The following is a 26,373-nucleotide window of genomic DNA, read 5'->3' as shown; positions in this document are numbered from 1 at the left end:
ATCAGTTGGTTTCACACAACCAAAGGTGCTGTGGGTGCATCCTGATAAAAAGATAACTCTGTAACTTCAAGTAGACCACCTGAGTGTAGCCTCCAGGCAAAAAAGCTTAAAACTCTTTTTAAACAGATGCAGTCAGAGATAGTAACGTTTTGAACTGGGCTAAGACCTGGTTTAGGTAACACTTTTCCAGTTGCCACATTTATCTTGATCACACTGGACTGTTTACAGGAAGCCACTGTCTGAAAGCCATTGTTGTATAAACAGAAAATACTTTATCCCTAGCCCTCTTTCTACTTCTAGTCTTGTCAAAATCTTGAAAAAACGTTTTCAAAGCCAAACAATATGACCTTTGAGCAGCATCACCAAGACTTCATTGTTCTTTCTTCTTGCCATATACAATTAAATCAAGTTTTAACTTGACTGGTGTGCAGACAGGACATTCCACAAACTTCAATCTGACAGTGTGTGTGTGTGAGTGTGTGTGTGTGTGTGTGTGTGTGTTTTATTTCTCAGCAGATGGCATAAGTTAAGCATTTTCTCTTGTCTATGAACATCATAAAAGACACTGCAGAAAACACACAGATGCATCAACTCTGGAGGGATGGTTGACTTGGAAAACATCTCTCACAGCAACACTATGCATATTACATATGCTTATTGAGGACATATACAGGGTCATACATTTCACTGTTTAAGTGTCACAAGCCGGTGGTCATAATAACTGTGACCTGGAAATAATACAACCCAGACTGTAACAAGTGACATGCAGATGTGGTGCACATTTATTATTTTATTGACATTGTAAACATCACTGTAACATTGCACAAGCCATTAGCTGTCAGTTCTTTCAAATATGGCCAAGGTATAATACAGTATTTCTGGGCCTGTATTAATGCATTAACACAGTATGTCTCCTTACTTTCTATCTGGAACTGTGGGATTTAAAGTAAAAAAGTAAGTTCTATTAAAAAAAAAGTTACCATTCATATTAAACCATATATACTCTCTAATCACACTTTCCATAATAATTTGTCACATCGGGTACTGTGGTCAAAAATCATTGTTTTTTATTTATTCTACAAAAATATATATTTTTTTAGATTTAAATGGCGCTGTTTGTCAGGCTCTTATAAAACAGGATACAAAGTATAAATGGGCTAAGCAGAGAGTAATAAAAGGTCACAGTTATAGTGCTTATTAATACAGTCTTCCAGCAATGCTGTATTGTAAAGCCAATAAATAACACAAACAGTACTGTACATGGGTCACAACATTAATTTGTTCAATTATGAAAATTGAGGACGTCACATTGCAGTGGCGACAACAACATTGTAGCACCGCTGAGTAAAGATTAAGTGTACTCAGTCATTCAAAGGTTGTATTTTCTTTAACCTTTCCAATACAGAGGATCATGTTATTACAAAATCCACTTTGGACTTTTTCTTCAAGTTTTACAGTACAATTGACTTTTTTGCTACGTCCCTTTTCTTTATTCCTTTATCATCACGCATTGTAGTGCCAACTACGATGCTTCATATGTTGGAACCTCTCCTGTATTTCACTGGGAGTTTTTGCAATTTTCATTGATGCATTATTTGGACCTTCCCAAATTTTTTGTTCTTCCAAACGGTCTTCTTATTTCAGTGCCCTGATCGTACTCCTGTGTAGCACACTCAGTATGAAATCCATGTAGTCAGATGTCCCGCACCGCAAGGAGAGTAAAAGGTAACGTCATGGCTCTCTGTTACTCCCACTAGCAATGTATTTTTGTGTGTCAGTGCTTCTTTACATGTGTAATGCACAAACACAACTTTTCAAGCAAAAGCATCAAGTATAGTCTTTTTCACCTTCCTGTTTGTTGCTGACAAAGTCATTCTTCTGTCACTATAAGTTTGACCTGGAACAGGACTGACAGCACTGTTTGCCATAAAATTTATGGTTGCACACTCCATGCTGCGGCACCAAATAGCACCAGTTGAAATAATCCCGGCATGCCAGATCTGTGGGAGGAAAAGGGTAAATTCTATGAATTCAAATATCATACCACATATTTGCTTTTCATTTATTATTGAATTTAAAGTGTGTCTGATAAATTTGGTCTTTTCCGACTTAGAAATCTTGTTACAATGTTGGATACTTGTATTAAAAACGATCCCAAAGTGTCAAATCATAAATTTCATGCATTGGGACGTGAGCTTGCACACAGTTTTGGATGCCTCTCTCTGCAGGGTTTTGGAGTTGTTTTTTTTAACAGTGTGGAATCAGCGACGACACTGATTGACAGATGTAATGTAGGCACTTCTAATATGCAGCCCACAGAGCTCCTGCCCCTTTAATTCACAGACTAGGAGATTGCTGCCTCAAGCTTGTGTGTTACTCATTCTCGTCTACTCCCCTCCCACTAGCTCTATTGGACTCAGACGTAAAAAGACGGCAACGTGAACACTTGGTTTGAGAAAACAAGATAAGTGCAATAAGTATTATTTTCATCTCATCGCGGCAAGTGCATAATAAGACCCACCTGTGACATGCAGTGACATAAATAATGGTAAAACCGCTTTTTTAAAAATGAAATTCTGTATCGATCTGAGAGTGGGTGTACCTCATTCACCGGGTGAATCTATACAATGTTTATTAAGTATATTTTCGACCATGTTTGAATAAAAATAGCAGTGACGTTCGTCTTTATGATATATACTTAAACCAGGGGTGTCAAACTCATTTTAGATCACGGTCCACATGGAGAAAAATCTACTTCCAAGTGGTAAAATCACGGCACGATAACTTAAAAATAAAGACAACTTCAGATGTTTTTTTTTGTTTAAAAATAGAACAAGCATATTCTGAAATTGTACAAATCATACTGTTGTTTTTTTTAACACTTACATGTTGTGGTTAATAGTATTCTATCTTTATTTGTCGTTATTTATATTTTCTGAATTAAATATGTGATAATGTTCAGCAGTCAACTCATTGGTGTTAATTTTCAATCTATCAAGATAAACAAAATAATATCAAAATCAAATTACAGGATGTTATTTATGTAGTTTGATAATTTTCCACGACTGATGTGTTAACATCATGTGGTTAATTTTGTACATACTGTATGTAGCATCATCTACAAAGATACAAATAATTGCTATTGCGACATCCAGTGGACACATTTAGAACAGCTGTTTCTTTCATTCAAAAATTTCAGGTTCATTTTTATACTTAGCAAACTCATCCCGCGGGCCGGATAAAACCTGTTTGCGGACCTATGTTTGACACCCCTGACTTAAACAGTGTACATTGTCAAAAAATTAATTTATACTTTCGGAGAGGGTGGGTCGTGGTTTCATTTGCAATCTGGGAACACTGTTACATTCCTGTTTTCCTCCTGTGTGCTTTTCCTTTGCAGCCCTGCTCTCGCTCTGTTTTTTTCTCTCTCTCCAGTTACCATGGCAGCAGAGGAGGGCGGGAAGGCCAGAGAACACCTGGCAGAAATCACCTTTGCCTACTTATAACTGCACATCTTTCCCTTGTGTTCTACACACTGTCAGACCATACCGACTACTATGTGGACTCTTGCTCGAAAGTATAGTTAGTGTTTTTGTATTACTTTGTTTTTGTGCTCAGTGCCTTCCTCGCCTTCTTACAGCGAGCTCTTTATGTTGCTACTTTGTACTCTCAGTTATTCTGTGGTGCCACTGTTTTTTGTTTATTCCCTATTTTTGGGAAAAAAAATAAGTTTTCTTTAACTGCCACTATGTCTCTCTCTCTGTTTACAGGGTCCAATTATTTCTTGAGCGTAACAAAGGCCTCCACAAATGAACATCTTGCAGACATATGCAGGAAGTGGGTTTTAAATGTGACATTGGAACAAAATTTACAACAAAGCATATTCAATACATATTATGTAGACCACAAGAAAGTGTTTTAGATGTAGATTAAAATCATCATAAATCCCCTTTAAGTGTGTACCATCACTGAACTATTAGCTGGGCGGTATGGCTGAAAACTGTATCACGATATACATTTTTTTACATTGGTCGATATAGATAATTATTGATATTTTTTATGACCTATGGAAAATATGGACGAGGAGAAAAATATACATCTTCACAGTTTTGTTTCAAATGTAACTTTCCTATGATTATAATCCCCTCAGCTACCAAGGCGGAAGAAAAGGAAATGTCAAAACATCCATGGAAAATACTCAAACAATCAATGTAAACAAAATTCTAAAATCCCTATAAACACTTAACAATAACCTCTTTAAATTAATTGTTAAAAAGTGTAACAAAATAGTGTAAATGGTGAAAATGTAAACATAAAGAAACCTTAGAGGAACATTTTTGCAGGTTTACTGCCAGGAAGTCACATGGTCTGTGTAATATTTAATTTGATCTGGTATTCTTATTTAACTATGGAAATTAATTGATTTTATGCAGTAATTACTATTTAAATACTATTGAACCAAATGATTATTTTGAAGTAGCATATTTTTTATATTATGTTATTTATATTGTTTATACAGTCCAGCATTTAAGTTCCTACCTGTTGTTTCTGTACGTCTGAATAAGGAACGGACAACGGATGAAAAGAAAATAAGTGATCGCTGTGAAGGACTACTGTCGTTTTGAAATAATCCAAAAAACTGCCATACAGTCGACTCAGTCAAGGTGACTTTTCCTGATTCATCAACTATTTCTTTGCTCTCTGCAGCACTCATTTGTTGTTGCTCTTCTCACTCCATGCAGAGAATCAACAGCAAGATGGCAAAACCAAACTTGATACTTGATACTGTTCCGCGTATCAGATCACAATCACAGATTAAGTCCAGTACCTTTTTTGTCAGGTTGCGGGCAGAAGTTGGTATTGCAGGCCTGGGACATTGAGGGTTTCAGATGGTGGGCACAGCCAGGAAAAGGCTTGCCCTGTGCAAGACACTGGACTGTCCTGGCTTGCACGCCACCTCCACATGTCACTGTACACTGAGTAGCACAAACAAAGTTGGCTTTATGATGGCATAGGCCAAAAGAGTGATGCTTACTATTACTCGCTGTTGTCCCTTACCTGAGACCAAGGAGTCGTGCGCCATTCTGGTCGTGGGAGAGGCAGAGGCGCATGAGTGTAGTGATGTGCGTTCCATCGCTGGACTGATGGGGTAGTTCGGACTGGACACTCTGCGAAGATGCAGTGCCTTTGCAGCTCGACGATAGGTCTGGGTATATGGTGGCACTTTTTGGCTGCGAGCTCTCTGTATTTGCCTGCTGTGTCCTTTTGTTGGGGAACCAGAAAAAAGGAAATTAAGTCCAACCTGTCACCACATAAGAATTTGTCAACATGTTTCATACATACCTTTTCTGCGCACTTGATGAAACGGGCTTGATAGCCACGACCACATGTTACTGAACACTGGAAAATCAAGAATAACGAGCATATTATATATGTAATATATATTACATCATCACAAAGTAGTGTACCTCTTGCCACGTTGAAACAAACCACTGGACTTTGCGTTGTTTCTGGCAACGTTTTATAAAGCAGGATTCTTGACTGGCAGGTTTCGGCAGGCCTGCACAAAAACTGTCTGCCAGCTTGTGCGACTGTGCGCCTATGTTGGGTCTTGTACACAGCACTGTCCTTTTCCTCAAGCCATTGCCACACTTGCGAGAACACTGTCATATACAAAAAAAGAGTAGTTATTATTTCATTATTAATAAATGACATGTTTGTCAAATGTCAAGACAAACAATTATTCTAATGAGAGCCCAGTTGCAAATGATTACAGTCAGTAAGAATTCACTTCAGAACTTAAAGGCCTACTGAAATGAATTTTTTTTATTTAAACGGGGATAGCAGATCGGGACAGAGAAAGCGACGATTACCCCATTAATTCGAGTGAGGATGAAAGATTCGTGGATGAGGAACGTGAGAGTGAAGGACTAGCGTGCAGTGCAGGACGTATCTTTTTTCGCTCTGACCGTAACTTAGGTACAAGGGTTCATTGGATTCCACACTCTCTCTTTTTTCTATTGTGGATCACGGATTTGTATTTTAAACCACCTCGGATACTATATCCTCTTGAAAATGAGAGTCGAGAACACGAAATGGACATTCACAGTGACTTTTATCTCCACGACAATACATCGGTGAAGCTCTTTAGCTACGGAGCTAACGTGATAGCATCGTGCTTAAATGCAGATAGAAGCAAAATAAATAAACCCCTGACTGGAAGGATAGACAGAAAATCAACAATACTATTAAACCATGGACATGTAAATACACGGTTAATGCTTTCCAGGCTGGCGAAGCTTAACAATGCTGTTGCTAATGACGCCATTGAAGTTAACTTAGCAACGGGACCTCACAGAGCTATGCCAAAAACATTAGCTATCCACCTACGCCAGCCAGCCCTCATCTGCTCATCAACACCCGTGCTCACCTGCGTTCCAGCGATCGACGGAGCGACGAAAGACTTCACCCGATCATAGATGCGGTCGGCGGCCCGGAGACGGAGGAAGTCAAGGTGAGGTCGGCGGCTAGCGCGTCTGCTATCCATCTCAAAGTCCTCCTGGTTGTGTTGCTGTAGTCCGCCGCTAATACACCGATCCCACCTACAACTTTCTTCTTTGCAGTCTTCATTGTTCATTAAACAAATTGCAAAAGATTCACCAACACAGATGTCCAGAATACTGTGGAATTTTGAGATGAAAACAGAGCTTTTTGTATTGGATTCAATGGGCCCGAATACTTCCGTTTCAACGATTGATGTCACGCGCATACGTCATCATTCATAGACGTTTTCAACCGGAAGTTTAGCGGGAAATTTAAAATTGCACTTTATAAGTTAACCCGGCCGTATTGGCATGTGTTGCAATGTTAAGATTTCATCATTGATATATAAACTATCAGACTGCGTGGTCGGTATTGGTGGGTTTCAGTAGGCCTTTAAAAAGGACCTATTATGCGAAACCAAATTTTCTTACCTATGGGTACCTGCTTTTGGCTCGGACATGCACGTGCATCCTACGCTGTTGCGCTTTCTAATACAAAGTAGCGTATAGTTCAAACGTATATATGTGAGTAGACTCGATATGGAAGCGCTAAAAACTACAACATGGCTGACGGGGAGAAGACAGTTTTACATGGAGCCACATAAATAAGACCGCCCACAAAACGGCGCATCCTGAAGAGACGGTCAGAAAGCATGGGGTGTAAAACTTAATCTATCCAACATGTTGGCCAACGAACCACCATTACGTGTTATGTAGACCAGTGGGCCCCAATCTTTTTTGCACCACGGACCGGTTTAATGTAGGCATTGTTTTCAGGGATGGGCTTTCCACTTGCGCCAGATAAATACAGCAAAAATGAATGAATGAAAAATACAACTTACTATAACGCTGAATTAGTGGGGGCCCTGGACCTGTTTCTTTGCAATGAGATGCAGATGGAAATCAGCCTTTGGCTACAATCTGTCACATTTATATCTTGTATGCTCATTAATGTGCATTGTATCATGTCACAAAGTTATAACAAATATAACAAATGGAAAATGCCTATGAGGAGTTTTATTGTACATCTATAAACAAGCTTATTGGTGTGCCTCGTGGGACAGGCGAAAGTTGAGTCGGAGAAAATGCAGTCCTTCATAAATGATTTAATGTTTCTCTGCGGGCCGGTAGCATTGTTGGGGACCACTGATGTAGGCCACAAGAAAGTGCTTTAAATCTAGAATTGAATAGAATACAGTATACATAATATTAGGATCCCCTTAAGGTAGCGGTGACAACTTAAAACAACTTTTGGGAAAAAACAAAAACCACTGTCTTTTATGAATCCAGCTTTTAAACAGATATTTCTGGGTGCAGTTTTAGTGAGCGTTGTAATGTACACGGCCCCAATTAAATAGCATGTAATAGCCTATATTGCTTGGTGGTTATAATTAATCCCAGATGGCATTAAAACAAAAACACAGTGAAAACGAACTAGTAGGGCAAATATTCTCAATAATACACAAAACACACACAATACAAAACATACACATACACAATAGTATTGATCCACCTCACATAGTGAACAGATAAAACGGAGGCAGAAGATGTCTTTCAGTCAGTAATGCACACATTTTGCAACACACAGGAACTCTTTTAAGCAAGGCACCTGTTTTATTCACCAGTTCTTCCAACAAGCCCATTCTCAGCTAGCAGCAAGTTTATTTTAAGGGTTTAGATGTGAAAAATAGGTCGTTTTGTAACACAACAAAAAAACAGATAAGCCTACCCACAACCTCAGAGGGTTAACAAAATACATTTTAGGGTCAGTTTATCAAGCCAACCATTTTTTTTTAATTAAAATATTTAGTTTTTATACATAAGTAGGTGCTAGCTTAAAACAATTAAATTCATTACAAAAAGATGTTGGTTTGTATTATGTTGCTTTGATTAATCATTTAATGAGTGTATAAACTGATCAAATCCAGATCGCATGTAGTGCTCGGAACTTTGAATGTGTGAACATAGTTTTCGCACGGCCACTGCAATGGAGCTAACATGAAAGTGGTGGTGGTTTTCAAATGTTTTTATTCATGCAATGCAATATCAATGTTCATTATGTGCATTTATTACAAAAAAAAATGAATCAAGGTTATAGCAAGCAAAAACATCCTTGTTTAGTTAAACTATTTTCCCCAAAATACGCATTGAGGTTATAAAATGTGTTTTATCCCATTACCCGATTAATCGGACAAACTAATCTTTAGATTATTTTATTGTTAAAATAATCGATAGCTGCAAACCTAGTTTGGGGTTTCTTGGTCTGGAAAACATTGAAAAACCCAGGTCTACAGAGTGACCTGTTGCGCTTCGCTTCTTCAAAATATCCTGTGATAAAGTCCTTTAACTCCCTCAATATTAATTTTAATACAAAGTACATGGTAGGTGACATAGCCTCCATCCACATATTGAAAGAGTTGTGGCATATTCAAGTGTATTAGTCATTGTTAGAGGCAGAGTGCATCAGAGCGGAAGAAACCTCACTTGTACTGGAATACTATATGTTTGGACTTACGGAACTTTGTATAGGGTTTAGACAAAGAACCTAGAGGATAATTCTCAGTGGGCTCATTAAGATTTTTAAAGCTATGGAGACAAGCCAAAACATGCAGCAGTGTTAGCCGTCTCAAGACCAGGATGTGTGTCGCTTGTACAGGAAATGGGTTTTTGCTTAGGGAAATGTTTTGTTCGTTTTTACTGTTGCATCACATCATCATTTCACTCTTCCATTAGTGTAAGCACACTAAACCTCTGTCGCTAAGGAACTTTCCTGTTCTTTCACATATGCTTACCTGTGACCATGGGCCCGAGTTCCAAACTGGTGGACAACTGTGGGTGCTGCAGGCCTGCCTCCTGGTTGGGGTCGGCTGAGAACAGTGAGAGTCAGCAATGGTGTCTTCTTTGGTCGGACTGCTTCTTTGAACACACTGGATTTGCCGCGTCTGCTCCCCTCCTCCGCAGCTCTGACTGCACGCCCCCCATGCCCCTTCAGACCAGCTGGGAAAACACAACATGGCCTCCTGAGTCAACAAGTCCGGCCTCCCAAACCCTTATTCACATGGCTGGATTTCACAAATGACAGTGTGATAACTGTACACATTTTTAAGACCTTCCCAAATCACACCTTTACACCTCCCCTCCCTTGTTTTAGTGCAGGGGTGGCCAACCAAAAGCATTGAAGGAGCCATATTGGACCAAAAATACAAAAAACAAATCTGTCAGGAGCAGCAAAAAATTTAAAGCTGTATATAAGTGTTATAATGAAGGCAACACATGACACAAGTGTCTATATTAGCTATAATAGCCTACTATCAAAATGACTATGTGTCGCAGGCTGATGCAAATCTTCCTTGACAGAAAAGTTGAAATGTAATATTTATTCTACACATTTTTACAACATTAGAAACCATTAGTAAATCGGAGGCTACTCAGAAGGTGAGATAACTCCTGGAAATTACTGGCTTCTAATGGCCAAAGGTATAGATGTGTGTGTCCAAGTTAAAGGAAACAGCAGGCCTTTAATAGATTCATTACAATCTTTGGCAAGCTGGGCAATGTTTGCTGTGGTCTGGAACAACATGGCACACCAACAACTATCTGAAATGCAGCCAATATAACATACAGATAATGTGTCATGAGACATGCAAAACTAAGTTATATCTAAAGAGAATAAAAGTAAAGGATATTAAATGAGCTCAAATATACCTACAAATGAGGCATAATGATGCAATATGTACATACAGCTAGCCTACACAGCATGTTAGCATTGATTAGCTTGCAGTCATGCACTGACCAAATATGCCTGATTAGCACTCCAACAAGTCAATAACATCAACAAAGTGCACCTTTGTGCATTCACGCACAGCATGAAACTTTTGGTGGACAAAATGAGACAAAGAAGGAGTGGAAGATATTACATGTAAACAAACTGTTGCGTCACAGTCCACACTATGGTGAGTTCAAGAACCGCCAACATACTCTCATCAGTATACATACAAACATATTAAAACAGTGGGCTTTCTAACAATTGGGAAGGTTTTTGTCATGTTTGTCCTCAAACAAAAAACATACTAAAACAAAACAATTATTTTTCCCCCCATCTTTTTCCATTTTCCATCCTTTTTTCAAAAATGCTCCAGGGAGCCACTAAGGCGGCACTAAAGAGCCACGGGTTGCTGACCCATGTTTTAGTGACAAAGGTTCTCCTGAATGAAATCAAAACACTGTAGCCTCATGAAGGGAGAATTAATGACATTGGTGGATTTTGTTCATCTGATGAAGCCGTGATTGGCAATAGTGGGTATGTGTCACAAAATGATATCGCATTCACAAAATCATTCTGAATAAAAAGTATACGTATATTGTTTTGCAATCATTAAGGAGAATGAAAACTCAAACTTTAGAAAAACGGCCTCAAAGTTGAGGTTTTTGTAAAATGTTTGGTTGTGTTATACTTCCCGTCTAAACACTGACGATTGCTGATTTTCATTGGCGGGAATACATTGTTACATTCAAAACATCCATGTCGGAACACATGGCTGTGTTTGTATGTGCCGCTCAAGAGAATGAACTAGATCAGGGGTGTCAAACGTACAGCCCGTGGGCCGGATCAGGCCCATGAACAGGTTTTATACAATGTATCTTTGTAGATGATGCTATATATGTGAAGTGAAGTGTGAAGTAAATTATATTTATATAGCGCTTTTCTCTTGTGACTCAAAGCGCTTTTACATAGTGTAACCCAATATCTAAGTTACATTTAAACCAGTGTGGGTGGCACTGGGAGCAGGTGGGTAAAGTGTCTTGCACAAGGACACAACAGCAGTAACTAGGTTGGCGGAAGCGGGGATCGATCCTGGAACCCTCAAGTTGCTGGCACGGCCACTCTACCAACCGAGCTACATTTGTAAGAAATAAACCTCATGATGTTGGTACGTCAGTCGAGGAAAATTAGCAAACTACATAAATAACATCCTGTAATTTGATTTTGATATAATTTTTTATCTCAATAGATTGAAAACTAACACTAATGAGTTGACTGAACATTATCACAGAATTTATGCAGAAAATATAAATAACGACAAATAAAGATAGAATACTATTAACCGCAACATGTAAGTGTAAAAAAAACAACAAAATTATGATTTGTATTATTTCAGAATGTGCTAGTTCTATTTTTAAACAAAGAAAACAATCTAAAGTTGTCTTTATTTTTAAGTTATCGTGCCGTGGTTTTACCAGTCCGGCCCACTTGGGAGTAGATTTTTCTCCATGTGGCCCCCGATCTAAAATGAGTTTGACACCCCTGAGCTAGATAATGCTACTCTGGCAATGTGTATGTACAGTAATGCATACAGTGACAATCAAAGACACATTACTCCCACATTATGTATGTCAAATATAAGGATACGATTGAGAAAGTATCTATGTAGTACTAGCCTGGCTTGTAAATTACTTTTATCACTAGTGCCTCCAAGATTTTGTGATGATGCGATCTCGCCAATTCACACAAAATCAGGCAAATTCAAACATTTCCGACGAATTATGTGCAGCCTTGCAACTTTGTCCAATCCCCGCAATTTCCATGCACATTTTGGCTAATCATCGACATTTTTGCCAGTCGAATTTGTCCAAGCAACACTTAAATGCAAGGTAACTGTCAAACCCACCTCTGTCAAACTCAAAGCTCGGTGACTAGATCTGGCCTCCCACATCATTTCATGTGGCCCGCGAAAGCCTACAAATAATATCGGTTAATAAAGTACTTTATATTTTCTTACCAAATGTACAGTATATCATTCCATTTTGACATTAAAAAAAATACATGTGCTGCATGCAATGCATATCTTTTAAACTTTGATTGTATCTAATAATGCAACAACATTTATATTGTAATACATTCCAAAACACTTTTTGTTAAAATATAAATAAATACTTAAATATCTGTTTGACTTATGATTTCAATGCAAGTATACAGTACAGGTCAAAAGTTTGGACACACCTTCTCCTCATTCACCGCGTATTCTTTATTTTCATGACTATTTACATTGTAGATTGTCACTGAAGGCATCAAAACTATGAATGAACACATGTGGAGTTATGTACTCAACAAAAACATTTGAAATAACTCAAAACATGTTTTATATTCTAGTTTCTTCAAAATAGCCACCCTTTGTTCTGATTACTGCTTTGCACACTCTTGGCATTCTCTCGATGAGCTTCAAGCACACCTGTTAAGTGAAAACCATTTCAGGTGAGCAAAGGGTGGCTATTTTGAAAAAACTAGAATATAAAACATGTTTTCAGTTATTTCACCTTTTTTTGTTAAGAACATAACTCCACATGTGTTCATTCATAGTTTTGATGACTTCAGTGACAATCTACAATGTAAATAGTCATACAAATAAAGAAAACGCATTGAATGAGAAGGTGTGTCCAAACTTTTGGCCTGTACTGTGTACTGTGTGTATATATATATATATATATATATATATATATATATATATATATATATATATATATATATATATATATATATATATATATATATATATATATATATATATATATATATATATATATATATATATATACACACACACACACACATTTTGGTGACTGAGCTGCTATTTCTACCATCCAAACAACTTTGGCACTGTTTTTCCATATACATTGTTGCACCATTAAAAACGACAACCGTAGATTTTAAGGTAAACAACTGGCAGCTCTGTTGCATGAATTTTACTGTAATAAACAATGTTACTGTTTTTCCATTCCATCAACAGTAATATTCTGTAAAAAAAAAAAAAAAAAAAGAAAAAGACTGGACTGAGTTGCCAGTTTTTTGGAGTAAAATCTAAAGATTTTTTTTCATTCATTTATTATTACTGTTATATTTCCAACAAAATTCACCGCTATCGATTGCTTTTAACAGTTACCCAATGTTCTCACTAAAAGTGCAAATAAACTACATACGAAAGTTTACGATCAACGTTCAACCACAAATTGTGCACAATAAGGTGTGCAACTTGTGGACGACACAGCAGGTATCAGACAATAAAACCTGGAATATACTCTCGCGCCATGTAGCTTGATCCCCTCTGACGGCATCTTAGTTTGTTTAAAGGTCTTCCGTGGGGGCTGGTGAATGACTTGCAATTCTCTCCCAAAACCCTAAAGGGCAGTGTTTTCCCGCATGAACCCTAAAGGGCAGTGTTTTCCTGCATGAATAACCACAACTCTTGTTGACTAGCTTCTTGAGAGGGAGCGCTTTCTGTGTGTAGAAGTGGTTGTAGTAAACAATAGCGTCTGAAGCGACACTCACTTGAATGTTTGAGCTGGAACTACTGTATTTTCCGGACTATAAAGCGCCATTTTTTTCCAATGATTAGAACCCTGCGGCTTCTTAAATGGGTGTGGCTAATTTATGGATTTTTTTTCGCTAACGGCCATAATATTTTGTACACAACAAATCGTTCATATTACACTGGCCAAGACACTGAAAAAGTGTGTTATTGTTTGTGCTATGTGCTATGCTATTTGGGCGCTCACTGCAAGTGCTGCGTGTTGAACATGTGTTTTCTGTTTAGTGCCTTGAACCGGAAGCACAACTGTTCACTGTTCATGCTCGAAAGGGTTCTTCATTCATCATTACTACACCGTCCCATGTGCGATGTCTCTTGGAGTTATTTCATGCATGTTTGTAATCTAATTAAGCTAGCGTCGTTAGCATTAGTGAATATGCTAACACATTTACAAATGTCTGTGCTAGTATTATTAACTTACAATGGCATTCTTTTTGTATCGTTTCAGTTTCGTAAATTCACTAAAATATTACGATGGAGTTATTGAGTCTGTTTAGCTGATTGGAGAGCTATCGTCTGGATAGTAGAAGGATGAGGATGTAATCCGACATGTTGGTACACTTTGACAGCCTATTTAGACCCAGAATGGGCAAGAATGACATGAAAAGACGCTTGGCTCCACTCCCCTTTTCTTTGTCATTTTTCATCTAAAACGGGAATTTAACAAGATTCTATCAGTCGGCATCCTAATGACAACAGACTAGGTGATGTTTTATTATGTTTGTTGGCCCTCATAAAGTCTGCAGTGAGTAATAATCAGTGATGTAGTGGAAAAAAAAGCAAACATTGTGATACACTTTTGAAATTAATGCTCTGCGTATGAAATGATCAAAATACATAAATATAAAATGTTATTATAAATGTGCCTGTTACTACATTACATATATAATTACATAGTCTATATAAAACCCTAATGGAGGTGTTTGGATGTTTTTTAAGGGCTTTTATAGGCAGAATAGAGCGACTCCCATAGGCTCCATTTTAGGCAGACTTTTGATCGCATTTATTTGATATTTAGAATGCATCAAAAGAAGAAAAACATATGTGTCTTATATAAGGATTGGGAATGATAGGCGACATTCCCAAAAAAGTGCAGTACTACTTTAAAGTCTGGTGCAGTTATTATATTAATCGATTAGATTTATATAGCGCTTTTCTAGACACTCAAAGTACTTCACAGAAGTGAGAACCCATCATTTATTCACACCTTGTGGTGGTAAGCTACTTTCATAGCCACAGCTGCCCTGGGGTAGACTGACGGAAGCGTGGCTTCCAGTTCGCGCCTACGGACCCTCCGACCACCACCTATCATTCATCATTCATTCACCAGTGTGAGCGGCACTGGGAGCAAGGGTGAAGTGTCCTGCCCAAGGACACAACAGCAGTGATTTTGGATAGCAAGAGGCGGGGAGCAAACCTGCAACCCTCAGGTTTCTGGCACGACCGCTCTACCCACTACGCCATATATGTACACATATTTATTTCTTCTAAAATGTAATTATGTAGTTACAAGCTGATCAATCACAGCTCTGCAGTCTGTGTCACCGCTGACGCCAAGCTAGATTTTTTTTGGTTAAGGTCTGCGAGAAGGTCTGCAGGGGGAATAGCAAGATGTGTCGCTTACACGAGTTACGTGACGCGAGAGTATATTCCCGGTTTAAGACAAAAAACACCTAGAGAAGACTGCATTTTACAATTTTTGGGGAAGAACTTCTTCAAATAACACACATCCCACGAGATCCGGGGGGGGGGGGGGGGGGGGGGGATTTATACATTTCTGTCAATGTTCACAAATGTTTAATTTAGGATGCACATTTTGTTCGATATGTTGAAAACCTGCGTTTTTTGAAACGTTATACATTCATAAAATTGCAAGGGGATGGCATTTTAATGAAAAAATAAACCCTGAAAACATAACTTTTGCCACAATATTTTTAAAAAGCTGCCGCAAAATCACTAACAAGCCTGTGACATTGTGTCGGGACTATCATTTCTGCAGCTGTAATTTAAAGTTAAAGTTAAAATACCACTGATAGTCACACACACACTAGATGTGGTGAAATTATCCTCTGCATTTGACCCATCCCCTTGTTCCACCACCTGGGAGGTGAGGGGAGCAGTGAGCAGCAGCTGTGGCCACTCTCGGGAAACATTTTTGGTGATTTAACCCCCAATTCCAACCATTGATGCTGAGTGCCAAGCAGGGAGGCAATGGGTCCCATTTTTATAGTCTTTGGTATGACCCAGCCGGGGTTTGAACTCACAACCTACCGATCTCAGGGTGGATCCTCTAACCACAAGGCCACTGAGCAGGCTAATTTCCGGCTAATTTTTAAAAGAAAAATAATTCCAAATATAGTTCAGGAGATGAAGATTTTAATTAAATTTTTTGGCCCCGATAGGGGACACGTGGTAGAAAAAGAATGGATGGATTGTGATTGGGTACTGGTGTAGTACAAGTTGCTGCCTTTCAAGCAGGCAGCAGAACTCTCAGATATTTCCCAACAATTATCGCTCCAGTACTGCTACCAATGTGGGGGTTATACAAAAAAGGTAATTTAGTGGTAAAACTGAACAAATAATTCCAAACTGGCAGTGATCCTTGATGGTCAGAGCCAAATGATACAATAGAAAAAAGGGACTGGAATAACCGATTTTTTTTTATCAGCTACTTTGCTTTAGCTATCCTTCCAAGTTCGTCCATCCATGTTTTTAGAGAACTGGCCTATCGACACTCACATTCACACCTACGGATAATGTTGCATCTTCATTTAAATGTTTTCTGACTGTGGGAAAGACACAAACTCAGACACAGAACCTCAACTCAACCCACACTTTCTTTCCTCGACACCGAAAAATAATCTTGTGAAAATGTAAAGAAAAATGGTAGAGCAGAGACAAGAATGATAATCCATAACTGTAACCACCAGACTTTGTCAGTCTCCTTTTATCATTGACACCTGACACACTGTAAGTAGTATGACCCTCAGGCTTAACTTGCTAAAGTGTTAGACATGTATTCATGGCTGGCTGGCTTCAGAGCAAGTTAAAACAACCCAAACTCAGAGCTTTTTGACTGTAACCTAAACCTTCACGTCTGCATTCATCTCTACTAGAACCAAACATCATCTCATATGGCTTTTATTACTTCATATTTTGTTAAGCCTCTTAACAAATGTGTTGCAAGCTGTACGGTCTTAAAATTCTTAGACCCAAATAATTGCTTACTGGGTCAAAATCATGTCACATGAGGAGCAGGTTTTTCTATCACTGCAATATAGTTTATATGCCTAAATCTTGTTCTGTGACCCATTAAAGTTGAGCTAGATATCCCTATTTATTTTTATTCAGTTGCTACATAGAAATTAATGCTTATTTATGCCTTATACCCATATCTAAAAGCACTTGCAGCCGGATATACATTTTGTGACATACGGTTGTCCCTTATTAAATAGGCATATATCACAATTCTTTGGCCTAATTTAAGCATTTTCAAGGATACAAATTGCTAAAAATCTGAGCTGAGGATGTCGTTGTGGCTTGTGCAGCCCTTTGAGACACTCATGATTTAGGGCTGTATAGGTAAATTTTGATTGATTGATTGAAAAAAAAAAAGTAGAACAATTAATACTACAGTATTAGCCACTAGAGGAGACTAAACCAATCACAGCACGCTTTTCAGTATCATGGCCACTTATTGGCTCAGCCTCAGGCAGCATTAATATATTGGATTAAAAGAGTGTAAAGGTGACTAAAGGGTGTTATTTATGGTCAAGAGGGCTCGTATAATGCAAACAAATTTAGTAGGTTGTAAACAGGTTTTTATACTTTAGATATGAAAATCAATGATTCCTACTTGGCGGAAATTAATTAATCGCGGTCATGTCTGGAACCAATTACCGACGGTAAACAAGGGAATCACTGTAAAACTAAGAAAAAAATAACAGTGACAGAATAAAGTTTGTTTGTATTGTACTTCTAAACACATTTGTTTTGCTTTTGATGTTTTTACTCACTTTTTGCAAATGCTATGTAAGCGACTTCACTGTACCAATGGCAAAAGTGTCTAATGATGCGGCGAGTGTATCTAAACAATGCAAACCTCGTAGTGTGATCAATATCATGCACACATGATGACTACATTATAGTCTTTGGCTGAGACATAATATTTTAGAGCACCAATGAAGACCATCTAAAATGCTGATTAAATTTAGAGCCCCATCATATCTTTCCAGAGCCAAGACATATTTGGACATGTTACACTTAATTAGTTACTCTTACTTGTAAACTCAATCCTGGATTTTTTTTTTTGTATTTTTCCATAAATATTTTAGTGGTTAAATCATTTCCTGTAAGGTGTTAACTTGGCTTGTAGTGGTCATATAACTTCCTTACAGACTATATTCCACCACACTTCAGTTCTTAGCTTGACAAAATGGCGGCGCATGAGAAATGCTGCGGCTCACTAATGCTCTTGGGAGTGTAGAGCGATTTGGCAAAAAACACCCGTCATTTCTGTCAATTTCATGGCTGGCTCAAAGCGTGAACACTCTGTGATCACATATGACCGACAGACAATTCTGGATGTGGATGGATCGGGTCGTTATAGACTGAAAGATGCATGTACGGTGGACCTCCTCGCTAGCATGGGAATACTTCGTGGGCTACATCGAGCGGCCTTTGTAGCAGCGGAGTCAAGTGCTAGCGGTGACCGCCAATGGAGACGACATAGGCGGTGCGAGCGGAAGCAGAAGCGGGGATGCCGAGCTGGGCTAACAACAAAGAGAAAAGCTAACCAAAGAAACGTGGAGTCTCCGGGTAAGAAGCCATTTAAACTAGAACTAGCCGGCGTCAGGCTGGATAATCCCTGCACACATAGCAATTCTCTTAGAATAAAACACAACTCACATAATGTTTTTTCTTTTGTGACCATGTCAGAGGCAGACATACATTGTACTGAGGTAGCTAACTATGATGCGTTCAGTTTATCGCAACATCAAGCAAACAATCTGAATATCCCCGTCGTATCAATTCCTAGATATGGTCGAAACTATTTAAAGTGCAATACGCATAATAAACGCAACATTATTAATATTGCTACTTCGGATAATTTCAACAAACAATCCTCAAAACAGCCCACTACCTATAATATGGGCTTTTTAAACATAATATCATTATCTTCCAAAACGTTATTAGTTAATGAAGTCATTAGAGACAACAAACTTGACGTCGTTGGTCTCGCCGAGACCTGGCTCAAACCAGACGATTTTTTTGCGCTAAATGAAGCATCTCCTCCTGGCTATACCAATACACATGTTGCCAGACCTCTTAAAAGGGGAGGGGGTGTCGCACTAATATACAATGAAAACTATAATCTTACACCTAACCTAAATAATAAATATAACTCGTTTGAGGTGCTCACTTTGAGGTTTGTCACACCGCTGCCTCTCCACCTGGCTGTTATCTACCGCCCCACTGGGCCCTATTCGGACTTCATCAGTGAATTCTCAGAGTTTGTTGCCGATCTAGTGACGCACGCCGACAATATAATCATAATGGGGGACTTTAATATCCATATGAATACCCCATCGGACCCTCCATGCATGGCGCTCCAGACTATAATTGATAGCTGTGGTCTTACACAAATAATAAATGAACCCACGCATCGCAACGGTAATACGATAGATCTAGTGCTTGTCAGGGGTGTCACCACCTCTAAAGTTACGATACTCCCGTACACTAAAGTAATGTCCGACCATTACCTTATAAAATTCGAAGTTCTGACTCATTGTCAACAAACTAATAATAATAATAATAACTACTATAGCACCCGCAACATTAATGCTGCCACAACGACGACTCTTACTGACCTACTGCCTTCGGTAATGGCACCATTCCCAAATTATGTGGGCTCTATTGATAACCTCACTAACAGCTTTAACGACGCCCTGCGCGACACCATTGATATTGTAGCACCGCTAAAGCTAAAAAGGGCCCCTAAAAGGCGTACCCCATGGTTTACAGAAGAAACTAAAGCCCAGAAATTATCATGTAGAAAGCTGGAACGCAAATGGCGTGCGACTAAACTTGAGGTTTTCCATCAAGCATGGTGTGATAGTTTAATAACTTATAAACGCATGCTTACCTCAGCTAAAGCTAAATATTACTCAAATCTCATCCACCTCAACAAAAATGATCCTACATTTCTGTTTAGTACAGTAGCATCGCTAACCCAACAGGGGACTCCTCCCAGTAGCTCCACCCACACAGCAGATGATTTTATGAATTTCTTTAATAAGAAAATTGAAGTCATTAGAAAAGAGATTAAAGACAATGCATCTCAGCTACAACTGGGTTCTATTAACACAAATACGACTGTATATACGACGGACACTGCCCTCCAAAATAGTTTCTCTCTCTTTGATGAAATAACATTGGAGGAATTGTCAAAATGTGTAAATGGGACAAAACAAACAACATGTTTACTTGACCCAATTCCTGGGAAACTTATCAAGGAGCTTTTTGTATTATTAGGTCCATCAGTATTAAATATTATAAACTTATCACTTTCCTCTGGCACTGTTCCCCTAGCATTCAAAAAAGCGGTTATTCATCCTCTACTCAAAAGACCTAACCTCGATCCTGATCTCCTGGTAAACTACCGGCCGGTGTCCCACCTTCCGTTTATCTCGAAAATCCTCGAAAAAATTGTAGCACAGCAGCTAAATGAACACTTAGCGTCTAACAATCTCTGTGAACCTTTTCAATCCGGTTTCAGGGCAAATCACTCTACGGAGACAGCCCTCGCAAAAATGACTAATGATCTATTGCTAACGATGGATTCTGATGCTTCATCTATGTTGCTGCTTCTTGATCTTAGTGCCGCTTTCGATACTGTTGATCATAATATTCTATTAGAGCGTATCAAAACGCGTATTGGGATGACAGACTTAGCCTTGTCTTGGTTTAACTCTTATCTTACTGACAGGATGCAGTGTGTCTCCCATAACAATGTGACCTCGGACTATGTTAAGGTAACGTGCAGAGTTCCTCAGGTTTGGTTCTTGGCCCTGCACTCTTTAGTATTTACATGCTGCCGCTAGGTGACATCATACGCAAATACGGTGTTAGCTTTCACTGTTATGCTGATGACACCCAACTCTACATGCCCCTAAAGCTGACCAACACGCCGGATTGTAGTCAGCTGGAGGCGTGTCTTAATGAAATTAAACAATGGATGTCCGCTAACTTTTTGCAACGCTAAGAAAACGGAAATGCTGATTATCGGTCCTGCTCAACACCGACATCTATTTAAAAATACCACCTTAACATTTGACAACCAAACAATTAAACAAGGCGATTCTGTAAAGAATCTGGGTATTATCTTCGACCCAACTCTCTTGTTTGAGTCGCACATTAAGAGTGTTACTAAAACGGCCTTCTTTCATCTCCGTAATATCGCTAAAATTTGTCCCATTTTGTCCACAAGCGATGCTGAGATCATTATCCATGCGTTCGTTACATCTCGTCTCGATTACTGTAACGTTTTATTTTCGGGCCTCCCTATGTCTAGCATTAAAAGATTACAGTTGGTACAAAATGCGGCTGCTAGACTTTTGACAAAAACAAGAAAGTTTGATCATATTATGCCTGTACTGGCTCACTTGCACTGGCTTCCTGTGCACCTAAGATGCGACTTTAAGGTTTTACTACTTACGTATAAAATACTACACGGTCAAGCTCCTGCCTATCTTGACGATTGTATTGTACCATATGTCCCGGCAAGAAATCTGCGTTCAAAGAACTCCGGCTTATTAGTGATTCCCAGAGCCCCAAAAAAGTCTGCGGGCTATAGAGCGTTTTCTATTCGGGCTCCAATACTATGGAATGCCCTCCCGGTAAAAGTTAGAGATGCTACCTCAGTAGAAGCATTTAAGTCTCATCTTAAAACTCATTTGTATACTCTAGCCTTTAAATAGACTCCCTGTTCAGACCAGTTGATCTGCCGTTTCTTTTCTTTTCTTTTCTACTCTGCTCCCAACCCGGGGTGGACCGCTAGCCTGTTCATCGGATGGGGACATCTCTACGCTGCTGACCCGTCTCCACTCGGGATGGTTCCTGCTTGCCCCACTATGGACTGGACTCTCGCTGATGTGTTGGACTTTCACAATATTATGTCAGACCCACTCGACATCCATTGCTTTCGGTCTCCCCTAGAGGGGGGGGGGGGGGTTACCCACATATGCGGTCCTCTCCAAGGTTTCTCATAGTCATTCACATTGACGTCCCACTGGGGTGAGTTTTCCTTGCCCGTATGTGGGCTCTGTACCGAGGATGTCGTTGTGGCTTGTACAGCCCTTTGAGATACTTGTGATTTAGGGCTATATAAATAAACATTGATTGATTGATTGATAGTCACTCAGCTGTATTTACAATAGCTTATGACTATGTTGCTTTACCTAATTACAGACTAAAAAGCAAATGGCTAGAGTCATTAGCAAAAGGTAAAGTAATACTAAGTCCAGTCACAATATGTATTAGTTAGAACCTTGGTACCCTCACAAGCAAACAAATAGAAGACAACTAGGTCACTTTAACATTGTCTGTACAGTATATAAAACTTGCTTCTGGTCTCAATGACACAGTCTAGATTCCTACTGGGAGCATCAATCAGGTGGGTTGCAGAATGGGAATCCCCATACTTGCTTATATACTGTATGTATGTGTGTGTGTGTTAGTATCACAGTGTGCATTTCACACTGGAAGACTGAATGATATCATTGTCTGCAGGTGAGGGGACATCAGATCCCCTTTTCAATGATATAATCCCACCTTCATTCAATTTACAATTTGAAGTGAAATACCTGTCGGCCTTAGATGAGAATGACCATGCAGAGATGGACTATCGTCAACAGCAGATAATCATTTTGCAGATTTTCATTGGTAATTTGCCTGAGCTGTCAGTTTATGCACAAGCAGGGCTAATAAACATTGGGAAAGTGGTGTTGAATAGATTTAAACGTTTTTCACATGAACAAAGAGACACTGGGACATGTTTCAGTTCGGTTTACATTCCAGAGCATGATATACAAAATGCAATTGCAAGTTAACTATAACACCATACACATCTCCTTGCTTGCATTTTCGCTATATACCTGTAAATCCCACATCTGATGCAAATAACATCCGTGTCAGAGTAGTCTGGTAGTTAAACGTGCAAAAAAAAGATTGCATTGTTAGCAACTAGTGCTCTTTTTCACTCATAAACGCAATTTAAATTTGAACTTAAAAATGTCATTTTATTTAATTTACAATACACTCTGCACTTATCATGTTCATATAAACCCTTAATTCAACTTTGACTTATGCCCCATAGCAGACATTATCATTGGAAATGACTTATGTTTCGTCTAGTCAATTTAATCTATTTAGAAAATATACGCACACAACTGTTCTTCACAACACATTCAGTTCTTCAAAACAGTAAACAATGGTCAGGGCGTGTGTGAGTTAGAGATAACAATAAAGTAAAACCATGACATAACAACCTGATTCAAAACAGGTGATTTAATCCTAATTTGATCCAAAGCACTGAATGCAAAAAGCCTCGGAGGAATGGACATTTTAGACCTACATTAATACAGAGGACAATATATATACACACACACACACACACCCACATATATACACATATATATACTGTATATACATATATATATATATATATATATATATATATATATATATATATATATATATATATATATATATATATATATATATATATATGTATATATATATACACATACATACATACATACATACATATACATATATATATATATATATATATATATATATATATTTATATATATATATATATATATATATATATATATATATATATATATATATATATTAAATATCAGATTCTAAAAGCAACAACTACTTTTATAGTGCAGTAGTACCTTAAGTTTAGATTAAAATTGCTGCCAAAAATGTGTTCCGTTCTTTGTGCACTATCTCAGTTATCATATGGTCAAACATTGAAGTCATCCACTCTGTCCTGCCCTGGGCTCTAACCAATGACCACACATCTCCAAAAATTAAGTTCAGCCCTGAGCTAACAACTCAAAGGTGTTAAAACAATGTCCAGTGCCGCTCTTACAGCATTAGGACGTAACTAAATCCTATATTAATAGTAGATACATTGTAAAACGTATATACTATATTATTTAAAAGTTCTTCAAAACCACGCATGTCATTGGCGTGGCGCAGTTGAGAGAGTGGCCGTACCAGCAACCTGAGGGTTCCTGGTTCGATCCCCACCTTCTACCAACCCTGTCATGTCCGTTGTGTCCTTGAGCAAGACACTTCCCCCTTGCTCCTGATGGGTCGTGGTTAGGGCCTTGCATGGCAGCTCCCACCATCAGCGTGTGAATGTGTGTGTGAATGTGGAAATAGTGTCAAAGCACTTTGAGTACCTTGAAGGTAGAAAAGCGCTTTACAGGTATAACCCATTTGCATTTACATTTTGGGGGGTAGTTATTATTCATAGATATATACAAAGTTCTCTTACCCAGAACCCTAAAAAATTGTCTGCACTTTGTGTATGTCATGTTTTTATAGTACAGTATGTATTTATTTGGAAAATGTCCCAAAAATGAATCTGCTTAAATATTGTCAAATTATTTCCTATTTCATTCTCACACTAATTTACAAAATCCGAGGTCCCAACAAACTTTTGAAAGTGGTTGACTTTTGATACAACATGATATACAATTGTAGCTGACGACTCTTTCCAGACATCTACAGAAAATATGCACTAACATTAGTTGAGTTTCTCAGTTAAATCCCTCCAAACCTATAACAGCCTTGTCAACTGTGTCTACTTTTATTAGCAAGTACTGTATTTGGCTGATATTTCATACCACAGCTAAAAGACTACATGGGAATACCTACTTCGAGTTGGGCTCCATTGAAATTGATGCTTCAAAAACAGCTGTTAAAAGATTCAACATAAATGTCTTGTACTGTATATCTGTGTTAGAGTCCTCGTGCAAAACAAACAGGTTGGCATGCATGAAGGGAGTAACATGCACCACAGCTGCACAAACTATTCTACAGTAAAAACTGTATACATTAATTACCAACTATTTCCGTAATTAATCTATTTTGCAATACCTTGAGAATTGTTTTTAATGTCATGCATCTGTCTTGAAAAACAATATCCCCAAACAAGTTAATCATAAACATAACTTCAAGTTATTTTCCCATTAGCGTTATCCCAGGTGTGTCATTCACTGATTTTCTCCTGTAGTCTGGCTCTTTATGATACTGTGCAGAGCAAAAACTGACAAAAGTATGGCTATTTGCCAGTCACGTTGTGTCTTTATGCACATATGTAATGTGCATATGAATGCCAAAGACAGTGACGAAACCATCTTATCTTTCAGACCCACTCATCATCTATATTTGTAGATTAGAACAAATAAAGTATTTTTGCTAATATTAGTTATACATTTGTATAAAACAATAAGCATGGTCAAATATGGATTATTGTTCTTGCACCATACATATTGATGAATAGATTGTGCAATACAGTGCATGACATTTTGTATGAATTTGTCCTTAAATCTTTAATTATTAGCAATAGAAAAGAAAACTTTGATTCTTGAACAAATAAGTGGTCATCCAGCACTCCAGAAGGGCTTGTTTGCACAATTTTTGATTTTATCACATTTTTAAATAGATTTTTTCTGAAATAAATATAGAGCTGCCAAAATTTGGTGTTTGCAATCCAGGAGACCTCCTTCCATGCACTTTTGTCTAAGCTTGGTAGTTGGCAACAACTTTATTAATATTAGGGGTAAGGTTCTGTGCTGTTGGGACTCTTGGATTGATGGTTTGCAGGTGTTCATTTGTGAGACGACTCCTATGCGATGATTTTAATATCGTACAAGCCACTGCACATCTAGTGTATCACTATATTGATGAAAAAAAAGTGTTATGTTCCAGTCATCGTTTTTTCTGGCTGGACAAAATGCGCATAACAGGAGACTCTTTCGCATTAATGGAAATTTTTTTTAAATTGTATGGAGGAAATGGGCACTTTGTTGTTGTTTATTCTTGCTTCAGCGTTGTATTTTCCGACAGTTTGAGAGTCACTGAATCCGTCCTGACTGTTCAGTTCAGTTTCAATTTATTTCGAACATGCATACGATACAATGTAATGCATCACACATTTCCAGTTGTTTCATTACAGCAGATCTTATTTAATCCTACCCCTTTTCATACCATAGCAATTTTATCCAATTTTATTGTTCTCTGTAACAGAACAGTGAACATCCATCCATCCATTTTCTACCGCTTGTCCCTTTGGGGGTCGCGGGGGGTGCTGGAGCCTATCTCAGCTGCATTCAGGCGGAAGGCGGGGTACACCCTGGACAAGTCGCCACCTCATCGCA

The 26,373-nt window shown here is 38.4% G+C and overlaps 1 protein-coding gene and 1 long non-coding RNA gene across 2 annotated transcripts in view; one reads left to right on the top strand and one right to left on the bottom strand.

Annotated features, from left to right (window-relative positions):
- Window positions 1–759: 759 nt before the first annotated feature.
- The window catches only part of LOC133659655 (A disintegrin and metalloproteinase with thrombospondin motifs 16), a 107,098-nt gene continuing 81,484 nt past the window's right edge, over window positions 760–26,373 (bottom strand). Inside the window, exons 19-24 of the mRNA XM_062062240.1 lie at window positions 9,335–9,539; window positions 5,469–5,663; window positions 5,344–5,400; window positions 5,059–5,262; window positions 4,829–4,976; window positions 760–2,000 (exon numbers count right to left, since the gene is read on the bottom strand). Of these exons, the coding sequence (XP_061918224.1) occupies window positions 1,885–2,000; window positions 4,829–4,976; window positions 5,059–5,262; window positions 5,344–5,400; window positions 5,469–5,663; window positions 9,335–9,539 (925 nt within the window). The 3' untranslated portion in view covers window positions 760–1,884. The remainder of the gene's footprint in view (window positions 2,001–4,828; window positions 4,977–5,058; window positions 5,263–5,343; window positions 5,401–5,468; window positions 5,664–9,334; window positions 9,540–26,373) is intronic.
- Window positions 3,548–4,633, top strand: LOC133660179 (uncharacterized). The gene is made up of 3 exons (XR_009827783.1): window positions 3,548–3,582; window positions 3,771–3,837; window positions 4,566–4,633. It is a non-coding gene; the product is annotated as an uncharacterized LOC133660179 (long non-coding RNA).

Source organism: Entelurus aequoreus, linkage group LG11 (genome assembly GCF_033978785.1).
Source record: "Entelurus aequoreus isolate RoL-2023_Sb linkage group LG11, RoL_Eaeq_v1.1, whole genome shotgun sequence".
Classification (NCBI taxonomy): domain Eukaryota; kingdom Metazoa; phylum Chordata; class Actinopteri; order Syngnathiformes; family Syngnathidae; genus Entelurus; species Entelurus aequoreus.
Note: the sequence above shows the minus strand (reverse complement) of the source record. Positions and strands in the feature narration are given on the sequence as shown.